The sequence below is a fragment of the Orbicella franksi genome, chromosome 15 (genome assembly GCF_964199315.1).
Source record: "Orbicella franksi chromosome 15, jaOrbFran1.1, whole genome shotgun sequence".
Classification (NCBI taxonomy): Eukaryota; Metazoa; Cnidaria; class Anthozoa; order Scleractinia; family Merulinidae; genus Orbicella; species Orbicella franksi.
In genome coordinates, this window is record NC_138159.1 from 6,164,630 (window position 1) to 6,188,646 (window position 24,017).

Below are 24,017 nucleotides of genomic sequence, written 5' to 3' on the forward strand. Positions count from 1 at the left end.
AATTTCATCAAGTGACTAAAAAGTAAGATACCCTTTGTATGATGCCAGCCTTCGAGTCGTACGTCTCCGGAAGAGAAGGCGGAAATTCAGGCTTATACTATTTAAGGTTTGCATCTAGTCAATGTCTTTCTTTTGATGAGTTCTGAGGTAGATAAAAAGATAACAGGTGTTTTTGTTAGGGCTCATTAAAAAAAGAAAGAAATCACAAAGCTCTGTACAGAAACAAATATACTAAAAGCCTATATGAAGCAAGCACACTATTTAAATATTTTGGATCGTTGTCTCAACAGGATTCGTTTCCTCGCGAACGTTTCCTTTCTCGTTCAATCTCTTACAGTTTGTTTTCAGATCGTTACAACGGCTGCGAATTTTAGCTTATTTTGTTATCTTTGTTACACCTTGTAACCTCGTTGTGGTTTGTGTAATGGAATAAATAAAATAAAAAAGGTTTCTAAAAATTGATTTATATTTTCAGTTTTGCTTTAGATAACAGGGTCATACCGAGAGATTTTAGTGTTCTAGACTAGAGGTTCAAGTTGGGAAATTTGGAATGAACATTATCAGAATTTTGCTGTTCGGGGTTTTTTCGGAAATGAAAAGGTCTTATTCCCCCGTCGAGGTTTCAATATAAGGAAGCTTTATTGTCAAAAATATAGGCCTTAAATGACATTCTAAAATAGCGTATTGTGCTTACATAATTTCTTTAGTAAACTACGTTCATTGCCTCATTTTGCTTGCTTTTAGTTTACCAGATCTATATATTCTATTTTTCAAGAGGTTCCCTAATGGATGTCTGAAATATTCATATCAAACCAATCACGAGAAAAGCATTTAACCGGCATAAGAACCAATCAGAATATTACAGAAGACACATGCAACCGGCACCAAGCGCGGGAAAATAAAACATTCATGCTAACGGTCCTAACCCCAGTTCTATAACAGCAAGCTTCCACCAACACAGAGCGTTCTTTAGCAGGCCAGCGGCGTTTTCTTTTCTTTCTTTTAACGTGAGCATGTGACTTTAAAATGCTCGGTGAATGACGTCACGTCGGCATCGCTCCCAACTGGAGTTTTCTTCACAGTCACTTGAACGGTGTCCCACTCATTGAGAATGCCCGTGACATCTCGCGGAGTTTTCAATTCCACAGTAAAGAAAACCTGCCTGTGTTTCTCCCATGTATTTTGTACCGTTTTTCTATACCGAATTTCTATGGCGCGTTTCGTTGAGTTGGTGGCGGTCTTTATAACCAGAGACGAGTTCACAGCGACGTCAAAAATCTCGCCTTGTGCACCGTTGTAGTAGAGGGCAAAAGACATTCGTATGGTACTACCACACTCCAGAGTTTTATAGTCGATTCCTCTTTGCAAGCGAAGCAAGACGTTCTTCGCTTTGATGAAGCTTCGTGATATTCTCTGGAAAGACTGCCCAGCTCTTGTACTGCCCGACAGTTGGAATTTGAAAGGAAGAGGAATAGGAACAAATGTAGCGACGAGACTGCTCGTGTCAAGGGTGGCCTCCTGGAACACACGTCCTGATCCATCCACAAGCGACAGACGGAGGGAGGGAAGCTTCAAACGTTCCTTTAATGGGATAACGAGGCCAACTGTTGCGTTTTGACCTAAAGTTGAAGACAAAACGATACGTTTACTGTTTGCTATGCACCACGCTTGTGAAACGTCTGTTAACTAGGAGCTTTATTCGCCTTAGTTTCTGAGTCACGAACGAAGGCTATCTGCCTGACAAATTTACTGAGAGAGAGAACTGAAGGACTGACTGACTGACTGACTGACTGCCTCACTCGCTCGCTCACTCGCTCACTCACGCACTCAATGATAGACTGATTGAAGAACTGAATGACGTGCGAGATGGGCGGACGAATGGACTAGCGACGAGCTAACAGACATCGACACAGACATACAGACAAACTGAGACAGGCAGACAGGCAGACAGGCAGAAAGAAAGAAAGACAGACAGACAAACAGGCGGAAAGAAAAGACAGACAGACAGACAGACAGACAATGACTGACTGGTTAGCTAGCCGGATATCTTAGTAGCTAGTTGACTGTCAGACGGACTTTCTGACTTCCTTATCGTCTGACTCACTGACTCACTGACTCACTGACCAACCGACCGACTGACTGATGAATGATCGACTGGCTCGCTAGTCTGTGATCTGACGGTATCGGTAACAGCTTGACTCACTCACTGACTTGGCCGAGCTGCTGACTAGAGATGACGGATAGAGTAGACAGACCGAGGGTTGTCATCATGAACGTGTTGGCTTGGTAACTCAGTCCTTGACTATATTTATATTCACTGACTTCAAACGGTAGGTTAACTAACTGACTGATGTTCTGAAGGAATACTTGGAAAGACGAAGGAAGCAACCCAAGTGACCTAACATTTCTTTTCCCCAAATATCTCCTAAGCTATCCCCTGAAAATGTTGAACGGTTACCTTACCTAACAGGGGGTAATCAATCGGATACTCAATCCATTGCCCACCAAGCTTATTCCTGAGTAGGAAGAAGTAATCGAACTCCAAGTTAAAACTACTGCTCGACTTGACCTTGAATGAATGCGTTCCAACTTCAACCGGGATGATTAGCTCCCACAAACCCAGAACGGGTTCTTCTATGATCCACACCCCCCCTTGGGCAAGATCTTCCGTTCGGGGCTCAAGTAATCCATTTGGATTGCGCAGCTGGACAAGATGAGCTTCTTCTGAGGCGAAGAATGAGACTACTAACTTTCCAACGGTGTCATCTACAGGAAGGGTATATGTCTTATCTCTCCCTGGAGCGCGCTTGTGTGGTCGAACTATTCTGCCAGAAGCCCCGCTTGATCTGACCTCCAGAATAGTCGCCGTGCCATCTAGAGCCGTGGATATAACACGTCCCATCCTCTGTATCTCTCCAGATGAGTTGAACTGCAGTCCAAATCCTTGGGTATCATCCAAGAGCTTAACAAAGGTGTCATGATTTTCGAATGTCCCACAAAAGCCAGACTCGGTGCTGTAGAAGAAGTTCACAGGAATCATGTAGTGCTGGGCTAAGCCAAGCGCATTCTCAAAAGTGTATTTTGGTCCATCTCCTTCTTTAGCACCGGCGTCAGTGAACACGAACATGGGGGAGCTGACAAAAGGATCGCCCTTCTCGATGGCGTCTATGATCCCGTTGAAAGTCAGCTCAGGACAGTCACGGCCTCCCTCGGCTACTAGCGTATCCAGAGCTTCAACAAACGATTTCACACTGGGACATCGGTAAACATTTCCCCATTCTGCAAAAAGGTGAAAATTCATGTTTGTTATGCTGTATAAAGTGGTTCTGACCTTGACCTCGTTTGATTAAAACCCTATGAGATGAAAGGTGAATGAAAGCTATTGAGAACTGAATACTTTCATATGGTACTGTTTATTATTACGTACAAGGTGGTTCTAACTTTAAAGTCTGCAGATGAAACCGTAGTGTGGAATAGTGTGTGACCATTCAAATGAAAGCTATTGAGGAGTACTTCCATGTGGTACTGTTTATTATGCTGTACAAGGTGATTCTAACTTTTAAGTCTGTGGGTGAAACCCTGGTGTGTGACCATTCAAATGAAAGCTATTGAGCAGTACTTTCATGTGGTACTGTTTATTATGCTATATAAAGTGGTTATAACTTTTAACTCTCTGGACGAAACATAAATGCTACTGAATAGTACTTTTATGACTTTCTATTTGTTACAATGTAAGGAGATGTTAGTGTTAAAAGACTAAGATAGATTTGCTTTTGAATGAAGCATCATAACTTACTAGGATCGTTGAATGGCGATAAAATAAAATCCACAGCTGAGTCTCTGGGATGAGCAGCAATAGCTTTGGCGATTTCCTTTGCGGCAGCTATCTCGTTTCCCATACTTCCTGTAGTATCAATCACGAATATAAGAGAAACACCGCCACTGATTCCCAACAGATTATCGACGTCTGTTTCATCCAGAATAGCACGAAGCTGTTTAAACACGTTTACGTGCTTGTTTGGTTTCTTTTTCCTGCAGTGACGGGGTAAATCGGATTCTTGGCATCGACCTTGAGTCCTCGGACAGTGACACTCAGGGGGTATCTATTTTGACGAAGAGATAAAAAATATATTTTTGAATTGTCTGTCTAGTCATTGATCATGAATATCGTTATGACATTTTTCAAAGTAGCTGTGTCCGCAGATTACTTCGACAATTTGCGCGAAAAACTGGCTTCAGTTTTTTTTTTACATTACGAGAAAGGCAAAAGTCGCACAAATTATAAATGCATGTGTCTGTCCGCTTATTGACGATGAAAATTAGCAATTGAGCGCATGAGAATTCCTGCAGATATTGTTAAAAAGAAGAAGGAAATTGCAGTAACAAGCCATAAAAGAGGGGGTAAGTTTCTAAAGAAACTGTGGTGCTGCGTCGGTGGGGATTCGCTCCGACGAAGGGCTAACGCTCGAAACGTCAGCTTTCGAATCTCTTTAAGGTGGCCAATTCACATTATCAACCCAGTTGATAAAACCAAATTATCTAAGCCATAAAAGAGTACTGCAGCAATTTCATGAATTCAAAATAAATCAATACTGGCACTGGATTCCAAAACGCAAGCTAAATAAACAGCAAACAGACAAACTCTTCTAAGTTAGCGAAACTCGTACTTGTACGAATATTTGTGACTAGTCGCCTTGCTGCAGCATTTCTAAAAGCTTCGTAACTGAACGTTTTATACAAGCCGCGTTGAGAAGATCGGGAGGAGAATTTAAAAGCAATCCCAGACTGATTACGATATCGATCCCTTTTTTCGCCAGTTAAGTGTACCAACAAACTTTTCCTTTTACATTTTTCCCTCTTAGATTTAACTTCCTGCTTTTCTTCAAAGAAATATCCTTTTTTTTTTCTTAATTCGTCTTGCGAAAAGCAAAACAAAGCGAAACAAAAAAAAAAGCAAAGCTATGACAAAACTGAACAAACTTAACAAAACCAAAATCCAACAACAACAACCTAGAAGTATTTGAAGCTTTTTTTGCGTTATTTATTCGAAAAAAAGAGATTGCTTCATCGTGTAGAATGACCTAAATTTTCCACGTGATCGCGTGAATTTCGAGTGCGAGCGCGTAAGTTCCGCGTGTGATCGCGTGAATTTTCGCGTGTGATCGCACGTGAATTTCGCGTGTTTTCACTCGTTTCGCGGCGTGTATAGTTACAGGCAAGTCAGAAAAAGGCAAGTGTTACTTAATTGAATCTCTCACCAGTTGGCCGATCATCTGTCTCGCTTTAGGCATTTCCCCATTCGTGATGGCCTTTTTGATGTAGCCTGCGAGCTGCCTCTCTCTTCTCGCACTTAATCTTCTTCTCGTCATCTTTGACTCAGCCATTCCTGTCAAAAGAAAACCGGCGTAAACAGAATTGGTAAAGGTTGTCTAAAACTGGCAACTGAGTTTATCATCAGGTTTGTTATATCAGAATATCAATTCTCCTAAGTAACTGTACTATATTTCTCTCAATAGTTATCTTGAGAATTTGGCAGTGCATAAATTAAAGTCCATCAAAACCCTGGCCGGAACAGGCGGAGACATTGAGAGCTAAAGACACGCCGCTATAATCGCTCCCGGAAATGTATAACTGACTTGAAAAGTTTAATTTCAAGTACAATTCAACTGATGCCATTCAAGGCTTCTTTATTTTTTGCTCCCCTCTTGTGCTTAGCTCCAGACTCAGTCCCTTCCCAGGGTATATCTTTGTTTTGTTGGGTTGTTTCTTGTCTCAGGTGTACGTGTCTGCTCTTGTTTAGTATCTCATAACAGGACTGTCCTTGAAATGATCGGCCCTGTTCAAACATGTCTGCATGTGTAAATGGTCTGATCTATTCAGTTTGTGTAAAAATATTAGAAAACTTTGAGATTCCCCAAATTTAACAGCAGAAATTAGTTAGTTTTCCCTTAAAACAAGACCAAAAGGACCGTATATTAAGTATCCTTTCATATTTTAGGCCAAAACAGTAGTAATTTCATAGCCTATTTTGGACAAAAACATCTCCGAAATCATTCCCTACGAGGTGGCACAAGACACGCTCCCTTCTACTTTCTCAGCCGTCCTGAGTTTTCCCTTTCAGCGTCGTGGAGAAGTCAACCGTACTAACTTCAACTGATCATGGAATTGCGTAGCAAATGCGGTTTTGTACCTTCTTCACTGTACAGAAACACAAAAAAGAGAAGAAACGAGCATGGCTTTACCTTTGATAATCTGCATGGAGGCTTCTAAGTATTTGTTATTTCTAGGCCCAGTCATGGCGGCTCCACTGCTACTCCGATGAAGCTTCTCGCTGTCGCCCATCAAGTACTCTGCCGTCGTTTCGTCCAAGATTTGAAAGAAATCCCCAGCGCCCTCAGAAACATCGAGTAAAAGTACTATCGCAGCGAGCGCTGCAATGCCCAGCACTGTAACTTTCTTCATGGCTAGAAGAAAGCTATTGCTTGTGACAGTAAGAGTGTAAATGCTTTCCCACGCTGGCGTTTTCAGTCGCGGCTTTTATATACGTTATCCGTTCCAGTCGGAAGTGGGAGCTTCACAATCGAATCGTGCCGCTGGCGCCATGGGGCGCTCCTGGATGGTTTCGAAATCTTGAAAAGTGATGAAAAGGAATTAAAAGGTCATGACTGCGTTTTCGCCCATGTCCAGTTGTTTTGGAAGATAAAATACTTCAGATTAACTTAAAAGCACTTGGACAAGCCGAGAGAGAATCATCTTGCCTTTGATATATCGACAACAGTTGTGAGCTGAAATAAGTCACAACATTGTTGTCTTGGCTTCAAATTTGTTCAGCTTTTTTTTTAGCTAGGGAGTTCCGATATGTCTTGAAATACAAGGAACAATTATTATCGGAAACCAACAAGGGTATCAGCGTAAACAATTCTACTCTATCCAAAACGGAGGAAGTCTGTCTGAAGCTCCTGTTGTTTTAAAAGTTTCAAATGGATGCCAAAAAGGAAAAAATCTGAAGTTAAAAAAAATAGTAATTCGACTCTGGCACTTTTGCAACGCCTGAAAATGTCATGAAATCAGGTCATCCTGCAGGAGTCAATATCAGTTTTCGACTTCCGTAGATTTTTGAGGAGTTAAGAGTCTTAAGAGGAATTTATGGGTCGGCTCTTAAGAAGCCTCCCCCCCCTCCCCCCCCCCCGCTGCTACTTGTGCAATACGTGGCGAAAGTAGGGGATGGGGTCGTGGGAGCTGGGACGCTCCCTGTATTTTCCCTGTATTTTGGTAAAACAAAGTTGACCAACCGTCTCTGGAGCGAAATTTTTTATACGATTTCGGTGTGTGCGTTGGCGCGTGGGGGGTGAGGGGGGGGGGGGGGACTTGCGCTCTGCCGCAATTATTCGGATCCCTCTACATGAACGTTCCGTTCCGTTCTCGGAAACTATAGGCGCGACCGATAAGATTTCAACCGGAACATTCGAATTAGGGCTTCCTTTAGCGTTAAAGCTACTCAGAAAAAATAGTACTTGCATCAGATTCCTAGTTCCCAGAAATGGCGTAACTTTTACTCTTTCCCAGTGATATCTGTTCCTGTTTGTCCTGTTTGAGTACATCCTGTCTGAGAGCTAGTGGCAAATAATCGAAGCCATGCCAAAGGAACTGGAACCGAGGAACTCAATTGATGATGATGATATTCAAAACAAGAAATTGTCTAGAAAAATAAAGTGCAAGGCAATAAAATGAACTTAAAATCATACTAAAAACCTAAGGGATATCAGCATCCAATTGGTGTTTAACACTGCTAAAGGAGACATGTGTTCAATACTGGTCGTCCAGGATCAGCACTCATTTGGGAATAATATTTTTAAGGGTAGTCCATTTTGGACCATTTTAGGGTAGTCCATTTGGGTAGTAAGTACATCGGGTTCGCGAGAATATACCCTCGACGGACCTCAAGAGAAAAAGTCGACTGTAAGAAGCCTAACTACCTGTTTATCATGCCAGTGAAATATAGAAGTATGAAGCCATGAAATTATTAACGCACTGTTGTAATTTTGTGTACTGGTTCCTAGGGGTAGTTGAAAAGAGACAGAGACGCGAGCTTCAAGACGTGGCGTGAGGAGCGAGAACCTGACGAATAAGGGAAATTATAACGTGTTTTTAGTCTACGGAATACGAGATCAAAACGTGTTTGACCTGAACAGATACCATCATGTAATTACTATTTGTTATTGCTTTAAGAAAACGGCAGGCCAAATAAAAAATAAAATGAAATCAAAGAAAAATTAGCAATGAAAATGGAAAAGGCAATGCAGAGATAACCTGGAACCTGGAAACGAAACAAGAAAATGCATCAGAGGTGACCTGGGTACTAGAGTGTCACTTGGCTGACACGTTGCGCCAAAACATATACTCAAACTCGTAGCAAAAATGTGGCGTTTACATCCAAAGATATTTCATTTTGTCTCTCTGTTTATCTCTGTTAGATGTTTTAATCCTTTCGATGATGGTCAGTATGATATCGATTGGGGAGGACCCGTAACATTACGCGAAGGCCAGGTAACGCCGGTAAGTTAAGTTTGGACATGAAAAATGCTCAACTACACTTTGTTCTGTATAAAGATTACTCAAGGTTTGTAAATCACGCAAACACATTTCTTTTACGTTAAGTGTAAATAGATGCCGAGATATAAAGTTATGTAAAACTGGCAGTTTATGTTGTGACGCGGTGTGTTATTGTAGTTGTGTATATAAGCTTAGTTGTAGCTGGCATTTGCGGTTTGTGTTTTTGTGGCAGTTTGCAGTCAGAGCCATCTTCAGTTGAAATCTGAACATAAGCTTGTACTACGCTTTTAACTTGGCATGAAAAGCCTGTCACACCACTGCAAAGAGTCACGTGAAATTACGGGAATGCCAATAGTATACACAGGTATACAGCCAATTAAACTTATGTCGATCAAATTTTCGTGACGTTTGTTCGCTTACTGCTTACAATTTTCTCGTAAGATTTTAAAATGACTCAGAGCTTTAATAAAGTAGAAACTTGAACCATGCCCTACGCTGTAATTTGCAATTGTGAGCTTCGTAAACAAACTAAATATTTCTCAGTTTAATGTAGGTTGGTTGCAATATAGTGGCAAGCCCATTATTTTGTGCTAAAATTTAGAAGTAATTTGTCACCCATAATATTATGAAAATAATTGCTTGCCTTTCAGGCAAATAAGGGATAACATACAATTTTTAATTTGTATTGACATTATACAATGAATGGATGTGGCATTTTGCGCTTTCAGGTGTTACATGTAAATGCTACGCAGGGCTGTCATTAAATTTTGAGTCACCCATTGCCTTGGTCTTCACACTCAAAGCAGACTTGTTACTTAAGGTCATTCCTCACATTTGCATTGCGCATCCTTACTGCGCATAATTTATGGCGTCATTAGCGCACGCTCGTGCACGCGCACATTGAAAACATGACGGATTCGCCTTGATATTGAGCTCTGTCAGGTGAAAAATGGCTCTAGCTCACCAACGAGCACGGGCACCCCAATTTTTTTTCCACTCATTGTAATCAACTAATCATAAGCTTTGCGTGAGAAAAGACTGATCCAATTTCTATTGCTGAAAATTGAATAAATAAGAAAAATAGCAGATACACAGTGGTCTTTTACATTTGGCAGTCGGTAACCACGTCAAGAAAATTTGGTTCAAATTTTTAACCAAGGATTTAGCTTTCTGTCTGAATAAAACTTAAAACGTTTATTTGTGTCCGACACAATGTACTGACTGTAGTTTAATGCGTGTTCTTATGAGTCCAGGCTCACAGAGATGTTACAATTGCTGGGAATGCGTTCTTATAATAAACATTAAATAATGCCAGAATGGGGCATTTTCAATGCCTCACTGCTCCTTAATGAGCATGGGCACCCCCCTTTTTTATTTCAAAATTGAAGTTATCATATGACAAATATTCAGTGGACAAAGTTTGAGCAAAAATCTATTGTCACTTTTATTTCAGAGGAATTACCTTAAGTTCACCTCATAATATCAAGGACGCATCAAGGATACTCATTCATAACAGGTGTTATAGGTTACAGCCCCTAAAGACAGCCCTGCCAGGCACCTGTGAAAATCTGCACCTTGAATAAAATTTATTTCACTTGCTAAGTCACATATCACTTCACTTAATAACCACAGTGAAGGATGCAACCACATGTTGTAAATCACCTCACAGTTATAAATTGTCAAGGCTCATACAAGCGTTAACAAAAACTATGTTTAAGCCTTCCATGTGTGATTGTTTTGAAATCAACATTAGCAATATTAAAACATGACATTTCGTCAATGACATGTCACCATTTTCTTCATCATTATTACTATCATTATCATTGTATTATAATGATGACGTGTGTTGAAACATCATGTTTTAATATTCCAACCGCTTGTTTTAAAATGTTTTTGTGAAGTCTTTCGTTATTACATGTGATTGCTGGTTTTATTTTGTGGGATCTTGATAAACCAAGGTGTTTGCAGTTCCTTTAAGGATCTGGAAAGACCTTACTAAAGGATCTTTATAAAAATCCTAAAAAGTCTTTGGAATTTTTATTTAAGATATTTGTTTCTTTGTCTCTATATGAACCTTACAAAAGGATCTTTGCAGGATTCTTGAGCATCTTATTTTGGCAGGATTCTATGAACATAGGATCTTAAATAGGATCCTACTTGTAAGATCTCAAATATAGGACATTTTACTCAATGACATTGGTTGTATACTGTGTAACTTGCAAAATATCCATGCATATTATATGTTAAACCAATGAATAAGGTGTTCATGAATACATGTACAGATACCTCTACTTCGTGATCTAAACCTTACATTTTACTTCTTGTTTAGAGTGGAGAAGATTACTTGAGCAGTAGAGAGGCGTTAGTAATGATCACAAAAGATAATGAAAAATACAAGTGTATATTACCCCAAGATGAACTACCTAAACAGGTATGTTTTATAAAACATTTTATATTAAAATAGAAACAGGAAGCCAAAAAACATTATGCCACTTGTAAAGATGTTAGCTGGATCATTAAAAGCAGCTTGAAGAGAGGGGAAAGAAGGAGGGACCTGTAGGTAAATGACTACCAGTATTCTATCCAGAGAGCTATACACCAAATTATTCCGAGTAATTCACTCACATGTTAAGTTAATATCTAATAATCAGTAAGAGTAGTCTTTCTGTGTGCACACCTCTGTGTGTTAGTGCTTGTGTTGTACACGTATGTACATGTATTACGTACCTGTTGACAGGATCTAGTATAAAGTCTATGTTCTCTATATTGTTTCTGCTCTTTTTGTGTAGCTCTTTATGGTTAGTTTGAGCACTCTCTCTGTCACTTACTAATTATTACCAATTATTATTATTATTATTATTATTATTATTATTATTATTATTACTTATCTTCTTTGCTCCAGTAAGTGGATGTCTTCCATCCTTCACAGTCCTTTGCTAGCTTTTTCACCTCATTCCAGCTCTAGTCCAGCAGGCAGGTTTTTGTGTGCGCTCAGCTTCAATCAATGCTTCTCCACGTACATTTTGAGCAACCAGTAATTAGATTAATTAGTTTTTTTGATATCTAGTTTTAAAGACTTACATGTAGTGAATTAATGTTGTTTACAAACACAATTTAGGGCTCTCAAAGTAGCCATTCCCTGGGAAAAAATTAATGATTTACAGAACTCAAAGATTTCAACCTCTATTCTGCTGAGCTATTTGCTTGATTCTTTAAAAAAAAGATGGCAAAGTTTGCCACCTACTCCATCAGTAAAGCTGCTTATAGTGATGTACTACATGTACTTCAAAACATTCTCACTGACAACCCTGAAAGTTGTTTTTGCAATTGTCAGGTTTACTATTATCTGTGTAATTTTATGACATGAGCAATCTCAATTTATGCCAGCTTCATAGTATGTACAATGTTGATTTACATGTAGTTTCTTTTTAAATGTTTTTATTTGTAGAAAAATTACTACTTTGAAGGGCCAGACCCACAGATACTTTTAGAGTCCCTAGTAAGGAAAGGCGAATGTTCTTACAGGGTGAGGCTATCATTGTGTAAAATTTTGTTCATACTTTGTAATATTTTTTGTTTTTGAAAATCTCGAGCATACCAATGAGTGGAGCTCCTTTATAGTTGATTTCCAGTCCGTACTGCACAGTCTCGGTACCCTAATGTTTATTTTAACATTTATAAATTTATAAGTTCTCATTCGATGGAATGCGAATCAATGCTTAACCACATACCTTATCTTTGAGGCTTTTCAAATTCTTTTTCCAACAACTTCATTGATTTTTACAGCTGTGAAGTTGTTTCATCATGTGATAGGAGAAAGAACGAAGCAAAAAGCTTCACATCCATAATGGTGGTTGTTTTGAAACTTTGACTTTGCTTCATGTTGTTTACATTTTGTGATGTCTTACATGAAAAACAAAAACTGCAAACAAACTCTCGAGAGTGCTCAGTACGGACTGGAAATCATCTTTAATACAGAAGACATGAGAGCAGAGATTGCTGCTTGTGTCTTATGTGGGTGTCTGTATTAGGGATGGTCTGTAATATAGGTGTCTGTATTACATGAAAAGTTTGATTGTTTACCAAATGGCAAGGGTACACATTTCACAAATAACCATGCATGCAGTTGGAAATGATAAAGAGTAGCAATGTATCCAGACCATGGAAATGTAATTATTTCAACTACATGTAGGAAAGCCTAAGATATATGACCTGGCAACATGAGACTCATCCATTACTGATAATAATATCACAAATTCAATGGTTACAGGTCACAATTTTAATGGTTAATGTACAAAATAATTAATGCCAAATCTAAAGAGTGATGAAAAAAAACAAAGTTGTAGTTTCAAGCTTTTAGCCCAAAACTGGAAAGCAAAACAGGATTCACGTTTGCGACTTTCATGCAAGACTATCTACATGTACTATACATGTACATTAATCTAGGCGAGAAATTAATTAATATAGACTGTCAGTGTGGTTATGCTTACAGTTATTTACATGTAAATGAGAACATGTGGTTGTTTATCCTGCAGTTAGATGCGTACTGGACATATGAGCTCTGTCATGGGAGACACATTAAACAGTTCCATGAATTAAAAGCTGGTGTTCCGGTTTGTATCCTTGAGATGTTCACTTCTCTTTCAATCAATGACTGTAATGACAGCTTTTAAATACTGTACAGTCATGTAGTTTTCACTCGAGTGTCAAAAGAAGTTCATTCTCATTTGCTTTGGGTTTGCATTACTACACTGAACATTTGGCTAAAATATAGATTAAATTAGGCCAAAACTAATCTTGATTTGCTGCCACATGTTTTCTTGTGCTTCTGATCTTCTCTATGTCATTTCTTTGAGTCTTCACTGGTTCACTGGATTGTCTGTGTCCTCTCACCTCAGTGATTGGCTAGAGAGATAACTTGGTTCTGTTTTTATGACACTCAATTAAGTTTTATGACACTCATTTTACACAATACTGGTACACTATATCTTAATACAAACAGTACATGTAAAGTATGTGTAGTCTGAGCTCAAAATCTAGTGTATATATGCAAATGAGCCTCAAGTGAAACACTTCACCTCCACATCAAGAGTAGGTAGGTGTGTGAAACACTTTAAAAACTCTTCAAAGTATGCAGCAACACTATACTATGAACGTTTAATCACTGATAATTATGTATGTTTGGTTACATTTTAGGATTCCAAAACACAGGAATATTACCTAGGAAGAATGGAACCAAGAGTGCTAGATGAGAAGCCTCCAGGTATGGAATTAATTAAAACTGTTAGTTATGGAAGTGCATTTTTTTATTCCTAATTTAGGCCAATTAGAATTTTCGTAGAATGTGTAGGTCTGTATTCACCTCTAGTTAGGAGGGGGCAGTGGGAGGGGGGGGGGGATAGAGGGTTGAGAAATTACAAATTATAATTATCTTGGCCTGAATGACTCATACTGTAGCTGGCTTTATGCTTAGTGACCAACATTTAGTGGGGTTCACTTAGCAGTAAAGCAGATACAGTTAAAATTACAGACACCTCCTTCATACAGGCACCAAGCTATATAACGAAAAGCTCTGCTGCTCCTAGAGAAACCAGAATTCACATAATTACAGTAGCCTCCATGTGAACCTCTATAATAACACTTCCATAATGAGGGCACTCAAGGCAGTTCCAATATAAATGGCATGCATACCGGTTTGGCACAGATAAATTCTATGGTGTAAATGACTTTTTGTTATCAGTGCGGAGCCAAAATTACAATAACACTAAAGGTTGTCTGGGCACAGGTGAAGTTTTGGCTCTGCACAGATGAGGAAATGTTATTAACTTTGCACAACAAAGTTTATACCATGTTTCTGGCACCCATGCCATTTTTATTAGAGCAGTGCCAAGGATGTTTTTGTCTTGTAAATGGGCCTTCATTTCAGTCCCTTTGGTGTTAGTGTTACTGTAAAGATGTTTGACTGTGTTTGACGGACTGTGTGTGTATACACTATGTGTACAGTCGAACTGGTCATAAGCAGATACCATTAGGAGCTGTAGTGTCTGCTAAGAACAGGGCTTTGTACATGTAGAAGAATTCATTTGTTATTATTTGGCTGGGACCAAGACATAGTGATAGTGTCTTACCACGGGAGGCATGCAGGGGTTTTATTAGTGTTTTCTGCAAGAGAGCAACTGGTTTTCACGGGCCAGCAAAACTTTTTCTCTATTAAATAAGAAAAACTTTCCTCAGATGGTCAAACCAGGTGGGCAAGACCAGGAAGAGCTTTCATCAATACATATTAATTTTTATTCATGTATGTAAATAGTTAAGATTCTAAACTCTAAATGACACAATGATTCTTGACTAATAATATATCTCTAGCAGAACACAAAGTTGATGCACCTCCTACTGAAGGAACAGAGTCCAGCAAGGATGTATGTCTTAGTGTAATCCTGTTTTCTATTTATTCTATATTACTCAATTGTCTGATTTTAATTTGCAAATCATATTGCAACTGGCCTTGAAAGTGTGGTTTGGTAGTGCAGCTTTGCATACTATAATGCAATATGAAGAATTACGATGAAATGTGAAATTGAAAGACCCTGGCCAAGGCTTGAACCTCTAACTCTCAACCCATGGGACTCAGAGACATTTATTGTATACTTACTATAAAGCCACTGGGCCTGCCATTGACTGTCAAATTGTCATTAAATTGTTCCAATTCTGATGCCCTGGTGCAACTGTGGCACATGTTGGTCAGCTTATAATTTAACAAGTAATGCATCAGTAATGTACATTGACCCTTGTCTCGTTTGCATTCATTTGGTTTGATCATAATTACATTCTAAATACAGTTTGGCATTCTCTGTCTTTATTAGATGGCTTGTGTTTTTAGCTGAGATAATGCACGCTCTGCTTGGCCAATTCTAGGGCATCATTCTCCTGTAATGCCTGCGGGCCGATTACAGGCCTGCAAAAACCAAGCAAAAAAACTATATCATGATCAACTCATTAGCCTTTCAAGAATGTTTGGTCTTTACTCTGAAAAATTTCAAGCCTTGGCATTACTCTACAACTGACCTAGCTTGCCTATTGCTTGGTCAATATGGCAAGGTAGACCTCGGTTTGAGATTTACTCGTAGAGACCTCACTCTCGGAACTTACTATTATTTTTTAATGCATCTACACAGGTTCCGACTCGCAAGATCAATGGCCATGTTTTTCCTTACTACAAAGTGACAATGGATGATGGAACTCCATGTGATTTGCTTAACAATAAACCTCGAGTGACAAGTGTTCTGTACATGTGTGCTCCAAGATCAAGTAATGAGGTAAGATAATGACACAAAGACAATAGTAAACTTGCAATGCTGTCAGTATCTTAACAATAACAATGACAATGACAATGACAATGACAAGGACAGTGACAGTCACAATGACAATAACAATTACAATGACAATAACAACGATAATTTTAATAGTAATGATTTAATAACTTCTAGAGCGCTATTTACATTTACTGATCAACAGCGCTTTACAAATTCAATTACTACAAAATTCAAAATTGTAAAACTAATTACATGTATCTTCTCTACAGACGCATTATTTTAATTTTGCTGAGTATTTTCTTTCGACATTTTTGTGATAGATTGTTTCTGTAAAGGAAGTACAAACATGTCAGTATGAAGTGGAAGTGTTCACGCCATTGATTTGCGCTAACCCAGCATACAGGTTAGTTGTTACGTGTATTTAAGAATAATATAATACATGTGTCAGGACTGGAAACTACAATTCATTGGTCAGCAATGCGACCAAAAATTGAGTGTTGGCAACTGGTCAGATATCAAGGGCTGGTCACCAGTGGGCTACTCACCCTTCATCCATCAACCTTTCAACCTCAAAGGAAAATCGACCTTACTTGCGGATGAATTACATGTACCTATATAGCCCGTGTAAGGGAGTACTACCCCCTCCACCCCCCAAGATGAAAGATACGATTTATGTGAATTGATATAACAAAAGAAATCCAAGAAATCCATGACTCTTTGATCGTCGACCGGATAGCCTTGTTTGAATCACGCGGCAGTTTCTTTATTACGAGGTGTCGTGGGTGCACTAAAGAAAGCAAGCACGGAGCCTCGTACTGCTACCAACTACGTGGCAGAGCAGGGGCCTAATTCCAATATGCCTGTCAACTGCACAAAGCCTTGGTATAGCTCCAAAAATTGCATAGAGGTGAAACTAGATGAGGAAGAAGAGGAAACACAAATAACGTAACTGAAGTTGCTTTCACATTGATCAGGATTATTTCGGAATGTTGCTTTTACATGGCACTGTTCTAACTTCCTTTAAAACTTAATTATATAACATACAATGTATATTGTATGCAAACGTAGAATTATGTCGAAGATTGTGTATACCAGAAAAATAAGTTGCAGAAGAAAAAAAAATCAGTGAGAAAAAGGCGACGAAACACTATGATCTGGTGACCAAAAGTTTGGGATTAGTTGCCAGTTGGCTCCTTATTAATGAGAAAGTTAATTTCGACCCTGTGTATTTCTTTGTATCTTTTGCTATTAATCATTTTCCGAATTTTAATAAAGAATATCACAAAGCCCTCGAGTTTCAATTGCCACAGCACTCTTTTGGTGTCGATGATTGTACAATATAGCTGGTGTTTGTTTGTTTTTTTTTCTCGGCTTATGTAATAATTATAAATATTCTTTTCCTTATTTCAGTTATCGCGAGAAGCCTGTTCGTCACATCAGTTGTCACTCTTTAGACGGTTCTCCAGAGTAAGTCAATGGTCCATTGCATTAATATATTTTCAAGTTTCTTGTCTCTTTTAGCATTAAATGATCGAACTACCTTTCAGTGAACAGTACATGTACGGTACCTTACGTTTATTGTTGCTAACTACAAATACAGTTCATGCTATATACCTGTGTTCAAGGTTTCCAAATACGTTTTGTAAAAACCTATCATGGAACTTACAAAATTGACCAGCCATATAGCACAGCCAAACCAAGTTCAGGCTGTGAAGCAGCTATCATATTGTCCAAAACTGATCATGGCACGAGAAGACTGTTTATTAGTAAATAGGAATACTTTCGAAAGCTCTTTTATTTAGCAACATACTTCACTTTACTTAGCAGAGAGATACATGTAGTAAGTGAGCAAAGTATTTTTGATATCAAGTTTATAGTAGTACTTCTTTTTTCTAAAACACCTCGCAAATATCCCCATAATAATTGCTGGCTGTGGCCACTATTTCTTTGTACAATGTAGCGTACTCACTGCTGTAAAAACCTGATAATTCTTGTGTACAATCCACAACTTACTGAAGAACCTTGTTGCTGAATTTTCCTGATTTGTTGGTTTCAGCGAGCCCCGAAGTTATTCTGCACTGATGGAAGAAAAATTTGGGTTAGAAGGATTTGTGTTTAGAGAGGTCAGTTTCTTAGTAAGAACATACATGTAGACCTATCTGGTATTGCAGGTGTTAATCGGGTGACCAACAGGCCACAAAAAGTCTGGTCATAGTACAGGGTGGCGAATGGTAAATGCGAGACTTTGCGAGACGGCGAGGCAAGCGTTTTTCTCTGCGAGCCCGAGACAGTTTGACGTTTTCGATTGCGAGACCGAGACTTCAAAGTGTTTTGTGTGCGAGCGCAAAACTTTCAGACTCTTAAAATTCGAGCCCAGATTTAGTTGAGAGCTAGAATGAGCTTGCACAGCCTTTTAGCCAGCTTCTTCGAACTGACTGGAACTGGAAATTTGATTATAACACGCTACGTTGTGATATCTTAGAACAAAATAACTGTTTTTCTGGCGCCAAAACAGACGTTGCGGTAGGTTTTGTAGCTTTTTGTAGAATTCAGACAATATAGAAGATGGAAGTTAGGATTAACTTTTTCTCGGAAATTTGTAAGTTGCTTCTTTGAAATTCAATATCAAGGGACGAGAAGGCGTCATTTATAAAAACAGGTAAACGAACGAATCGGCCCTTTGAGACCCTTAGCCTTGCGAAAAATCGAGACTCCGAGACTGCGAGACACACATAACCGCTAAAAATACGAGACTGCGAGACCCGTGAAATTTGACTAAAAGTTTGCGAGGCCCAGAGTTTTTGAGGACCATTCGCCACCCCTTAACAAGGTGGCCGTATTTAAGGGGTCCTTTAAATAAGAAAATGACTGACTGAGCTTTTCTTCGGGCCAGAATAAAGTGGCTGTAATAACAAGGTGGCCGTAAGGCGGGATTCCACTGTATCTACTTGTCGTCGTAGCTGTATCTACTTGTAGTGGAAGCGACAGTATTATATTGTTACTCATGCAGTAATGGTTGTCATCCTTTCCTTTTTCGTTATTCCAGGTCCCAGAGGAAGATCACAGCACACCAGCTCCAAACGATGGACACAGAGACATCCCCCCTCAGCCAGATCACGGTCTAACCTCTTCCTTCCTGCGAGGAGATTACTGTCTAGTTGGGGTGAGTGTGCATTTCATCATGAACGAACATTGGGTATTCTTTAACCTCTTTTTCTTTTTCCTTTGACTTCCAAACAAAAAACAAACAACAACAACACGTTGTACGAAAGGTTGACTTCCAGTGGAGCCAGGTAGTTTAATGGGTATAAGGACGAGGCAAAATTAAGAAGAGGGTGTGGGGCTGGGGGTGGGTGGGGTGGGGTGGTGTTGTTACCAGGATGTCAGGAGTTTCATTAATGCTTTCAGCAGGAAGTCAACTGGTTTTCACTGGCGGGCAGAATTTTTTGAGCCAAACTTCCTTACGAGAACACTTTCCTCTAGATGCTCAAACCAGGCAGGCAAAATTAACCTCACAGCCAGTCAATTTGCCAGGTGCCCGGCCCGTAGCGAAACCCCTGGATTTGGCTGAGAAAACACCAAACACACTCATTTGGGAAGCCCAGCTGGCTTTTCTGGCTTAGGCATCTTCAAAATTACCCCATGTCTTTATGTTCTAATGATATTTCAGCTGGGTATGAGCTCTTTTTCAACCAGTGAAATCAGGCGATAGCCAGCGTTTACGTATAACTCTGTCTCTGTAAATTGATGTCGTTTTGTGCTTCGTTACAGGGTGGCTCCGGTTGGTGGAAATATGAATTTTGTTATGGGAAGCATGTTATGCAGTTTCATAAAGAGGTAGGACAACACAGAAAACATTTTTACATGATTAACTTTTTACAAGACACTGAAAAATTGTTGGAAATCCGTTCAAGCTTTTTTTGTTTGTTTTTGTCAGGATCGTGGACCCAGGTTGAACATTCTCCTTGGAAAATGGGTCAAAGAGGTGAGCTTAATTTATAACTTCACAAACGAGAAGTTCAATCTGTAACGCAGAGTGTATAATCATAATTTTTTATTCAGTTAATTATGCGATGTAAAATGGATGTGGCCTGGCTGATGCCAAGTTGTAGGGTAACCGCCAAAACAAAAATAGCGGCTGACAAAAAAACTTTGAATTCCCCGTTTCTTCTACCATATAATATTGAGCTACGAATTTAGGTCTGTAGAGCCGAAAGACGTTTTTTGATGAAACGAATACGCTACGAAAAAATTGTCTAGAAAGTGGCGTCATCTAGCCTCTTAAACATGCCTTGAAGCATGCATTTTCTCTCAAATTCTAGGCTCATATTAACTGGAAAAAGGAGAAATATACAGGTCAAACAGGGTAAGATTTGTTTGTGTGTTTTCAATAGCCTTAGGGCCAAGGAAACAGTACCTAGTGCTTTTCAGTGCCTAGAAAATAGTTGCTCTGGTGTTTTTATTATTTCTGCTAATCTACAGTGCTTCTATCATTTGGATGGTCACACATTAGGGTCTCATCCACAGACTAGGTTAAAACCACCTTGTACAGGATAGCAAACAGTACCACATGAAGGTACTGCTCAATAGCTTTCATTTGAATGGTCACACACTAGGGTTTCATCCACAGACTTAAAAGTTAGAACCATCTTTTACAGCATAATAAACAGTACCACATGAAAGTACTGCTCAATAGCTTTCATTTGAATGGTCACACACTACGGTTTCATCCACAGACTTTAAGTTAAAACCGACTTACTCAGCATAATAAACAGCACCACTTGGAAGTACTGCTCAATAGCCTTGTTTGGATCGTTCCACACTAGGGTTTCATCAACGACCTTACGATAACTCTATTGAAAACGAAGGAACATTTAAAATTTGCTTAACCTCGTTTCAATTATAATTATGCCATCAATATTAAAAAAAATGCAACAAAAAACGGATTTTACGGTGTTCTTGTTTGTTTTGTTTTGGTTTGGTTTGGTTTGGTTTGGTTTGGTTTGGTTTGCGTGGCGTTGCATTGTGTGTGTTTTTGCATTGTAGATGGTCGGTATGGTAACTATATGACCCGAAATCCGTTTTTATTAGCGGATCCGTAAGGGGATCAGTAATCAGAAAGGGAAACTACATATGTGAGCTGTGGTGGTCGAAACTTGTTTTAATCTTTTTCTACCATGTTTATCTTTTCAGCTACACTGATCATTTCTATAGCGCTGGAGATGTTTGCGACTTAACAGGAAAACCTAGACACGTCCAAGTTAGGTTAAAGTACGTGAACAACCTTCTGGTAAAAAAAAAAAAAAAAAAAAAATTACCTGAAGGACTTGACTTTAGTAATACAACTTTTCGGCGCACGTGAACCAAATGGTTACATGCTGTCATGGCAGTGCTCAGCGTTCGCGCTTGGTAATTGGGGAAAAAGAAAAAGTAGACTTGGAGTAGTCCCTCTTTCACTTAGTCTGTCGAGCGTGACCGCTAATAATAAACTTCGAAGGAAAAACGCGCGAAATCCAGGGGACGAGAAGCTCGCGCGCGTTTCTTGCTCCCAGGATTTGGCGCGGCCATTGCCATTTTTTTCTCGCAGTTTTCTTTCTCGTCACACACGGCGGACTAAGCGAATGAGGGACTACTCGTAGTCTAAAGAATAAGAAAAAATCCACTCGCTCAAGAATCAAGCAGCCGCAGACAGCCGTTTTGGTCTTGTTTTGACACCTTTACTTTAAGGCAGCGTGCACACTAATCCGAAGAAATTTGAAAACGCAGTTTTATTTCTACGGTCAGGCTTCTACGGTTAGGCCTACCGTCTACACTAATCCATCACAAAAACCGAGCTTTTCGAAAACGTTCCTCAAACCGGAGAAATTTGAAAATGCCTACTTTTCGTTTTCGTGTGGTCGGAAAACATTTTGAAAACGGGGATTTTTGAAAACGATGACCTCACGATATTTATGACCGAGTTTTTCTCAAACACAAATCCAGAATGACCGGTGATTGTTGCGTGTTTAAATTTCTCCGGCGTATTGTAGACGGAAAACATTAGATGCGTTTTCAAAGAGAAATCTTCGTCCAATTTCTCTAGTGTAGTGTGGCCGGGGGGCCTCCGACGAAGTTCTGTTTGTTTATAACTTGCATATTCTTTTGCAGATGTAAAGAGTCGAATCATTTACAAGAATTCGCCCTTTCATTAACAGAGCCCAGCGCTTGTGAATATGTTCTAAGGGTAAGGTCATGAGTAACAATTTTAAAGGGAACTTCAACAAGACGCGGAAAAATAACTGGACAAAAAGATAATTTGAATGCAGTCATTTGTTTTGTGAGCCTTGTTTCAACCAAGGCAGACTATATAGTTATTTCAGTTGGAACAAATTGTTGTTTGGCTTATTTTGTGTAGAATCATTCCAAGAATTTTTCAATTTGTATACAAATTGAAACAAATTGAAACAACATCAACAACAAAAACAAAATGAGAGCATTTGCCATTGTTCTGAAATTTAACTCGTTAGTATGACGTCATGTTGCTAGGCAACTACTTTGATGAAAACCACAGGCCAACTGTCAGCTGCTCACTCTTGGCATTTCCTAAGATGGAAAAGAAAAACCTTTCTAACAGAGATAGACAAAAAAATCAGTTGTTATTTTCTTTGCAGGTCGAATCTCCAATTATTTGTCCTTTACTGCAAAAATTGGATGAGGATGGCTTATTTCAAGAGGAAGAATCATGAAAAATTTCCTTACAACTTCACGGGTATACAGCCTTAGTATTAAGTGACGTTTTTAGCTATTTAATGGAAGGTTGTCGTGCTGTGTCCCTGTCTGCCTAAGATAGCGTTGGGTGAAGAAATTTTGTAAAACATACCAGTTTAGATAGACAAAACTTTTTTTATCTATTGAAGAGTTAAAGATCACCTGGTTTTCTGTGGGTGAAATGTTTCTAACTAATGTATAGTAATGTGGTGCTCTGTTTTGAAACGAATTGCATCATTGCTAGTCGCCGAAAGCCCGGTGACTGACACTTCTTCGGCTTACCTTCGGTTTACCTTCGGTTTCCGTATTAGTGACGTCATTTCACAACAAAATGAAGTAATCAGTTCCAAAGTCAAAAATGACACGGGCAAACGTCCTTCTATAACCCTCTATTTACGTCGTTTTAACGTGTCCATAGCGTCAGTGTTAAACGGAACTTGGAATGTGTATCACTGAATTTTAAATTCCGCCTTCACAAATCCACCCTCTTGGATTTTATTTTAAAAGTTGATTATGCCGTGAGAGTGTCAATGCTAAAACTGAAGTGAACTCAACAAAATATCTGTGTAAGCAATGTTGAAAATCACTGAAAGGTTTTATCGCATATCAACGATAAGACCCGTGTAAAAAGTTTGGGCATGAATTATATTTTTATTGATAGGCCATACACATACGTATCAATTATTCGACGAAATAAAGCAAAAGCAAGACTAGATTTGACTTTGCTCTGATACAGTCCTTGCTATTTTACAAATCTAAATTATTCGGTTATCATGCTAACGTCTTACTACCATGACATTGTCAGCCCAGACCTCGTTTTCATGACGAGGCTCGGTTCCATTTCAAAGAACTATGAAATGGACTATTGTGTGCTTGTATGCTGGAGGCAGTAAGCAGTTGAGTGAGGTTTGAGACTCTCACTACAGCTATAGTTTGTTATTACTGATTTATAGTTCGTCAAGCAAGCTTGTGTTTCATAGCTTTTAACAGCTAGCAATTTAAATTGAAATGCAAAGCGCTCTTAGCTAGTAATGTACGGGTGTAGAATATCATTCACAGCAATGGCACCGGTTACGGTAATGCGCATGCGCTGGGTATTATGTGTAGTTACTTAATGATTGGTCTGTCGACCAATCAAAAGAATGGGAGAAAATAAATGGTGGTAGTTAAATTTCATTGTTACATCCAATCCTCGCTTTAGTCCGAAACTAGTTAAATGTAGTCTTGGTAAGTCAGTAAACCTTTAGTTTCTCAGGGTATCTCTGTCTGCTCTATAAATGCAACTGCTATCAATGGAGACCCAGCTAAAAATTAAAAGTATATATATATAATAAAAATTTATTGACCTTACAACACGCTTGAAAATAAAACTACTAAAATTAAAGCGAAAATTTTATATATTAA

At 39.0% G+C, this 24,017-nt stretch overlaps 2 protein-coding genes across 4 annotated transcripts; one reads left to right on the forward strand and one right to left on the reverse strand.

The window, feature by feature from the left end:
- Nucleotides 1-311: 311 nt before the first annotated feature.
- Nucleotides 312-6,791, reverse strand: LOC145469725 (von Willebrand factor A domain-containing protein 7-like). The gene is made up of 5 exons (XM_081453510.1): nt 6,243-6,791; nt 5,259-5,386; nt 3,797-4,103; nt 2,464-3,279; nt 312-1,619 (listed from the first exon to the last, which is right to left on the reverse strand). The coding sequence occupies exons 1-5, from the start codon at nt 6,460-6,462 to the stop codon at nt 1,003-1,005; spliced, it is 2,088 nt and encodes a 695-aa protein (XP_081309636.1). The 5' UTR covers nt 6,463-6,791; the 3' UTR covers nt 312-1,002.
- Nucleotides 6,792-8,090: 1,299 nt separating this feature from the next.
- On the forward strand, nt 8,091-24,004 carry LOC145469757 (endoplasmic reticulum lectin 1-like). Of its 3 annotated transcripts, none has more exons than XM_081453553.1 (17): nt 8,091-8,556; nt 10,883-10,984; nt 12,002-12,079; nt 13,089-13,166; nt 13,750-13,816; nt 14,920-14,972; nt 15,729-15,869; nt 16,187-16,269; nt 17,277-17,333; nt 17,923-17,989; nt 18,913-19,029; nt 19,638-19,703; nt 19,804-19,851; nt 20,189-20,232; nt 21,060-21,137; nt 22,014-22,089; nt 22,517-24,004. In XM_081453553.1, the coding sequence occupies exons 1-17, from the start codon at nt 8,419-8,421 to the stop codon at nt 22,589-22,591; spliced, it is 1,368 nt and encodes a 455-aa protein (XP_081309679.1). In that variant the 5' UTR covers nt 8,091-8,418; the 3' UTR covers nt 22,592-24,004. The 3 variants fall into 3 exon arrangements, with proteins under 3 accessions (XP_081309679.1, XP_081309680.1, XP_081309681.1); XM_081453554.1 differs by having other exon boundaries at nt 14,923-14,972; XM_081453555.1 differs by having other exon boundaries at nt 8,091-8,547.
- Nucleotides 24,005-24,017: the final 13 nt, after the last annotated feature.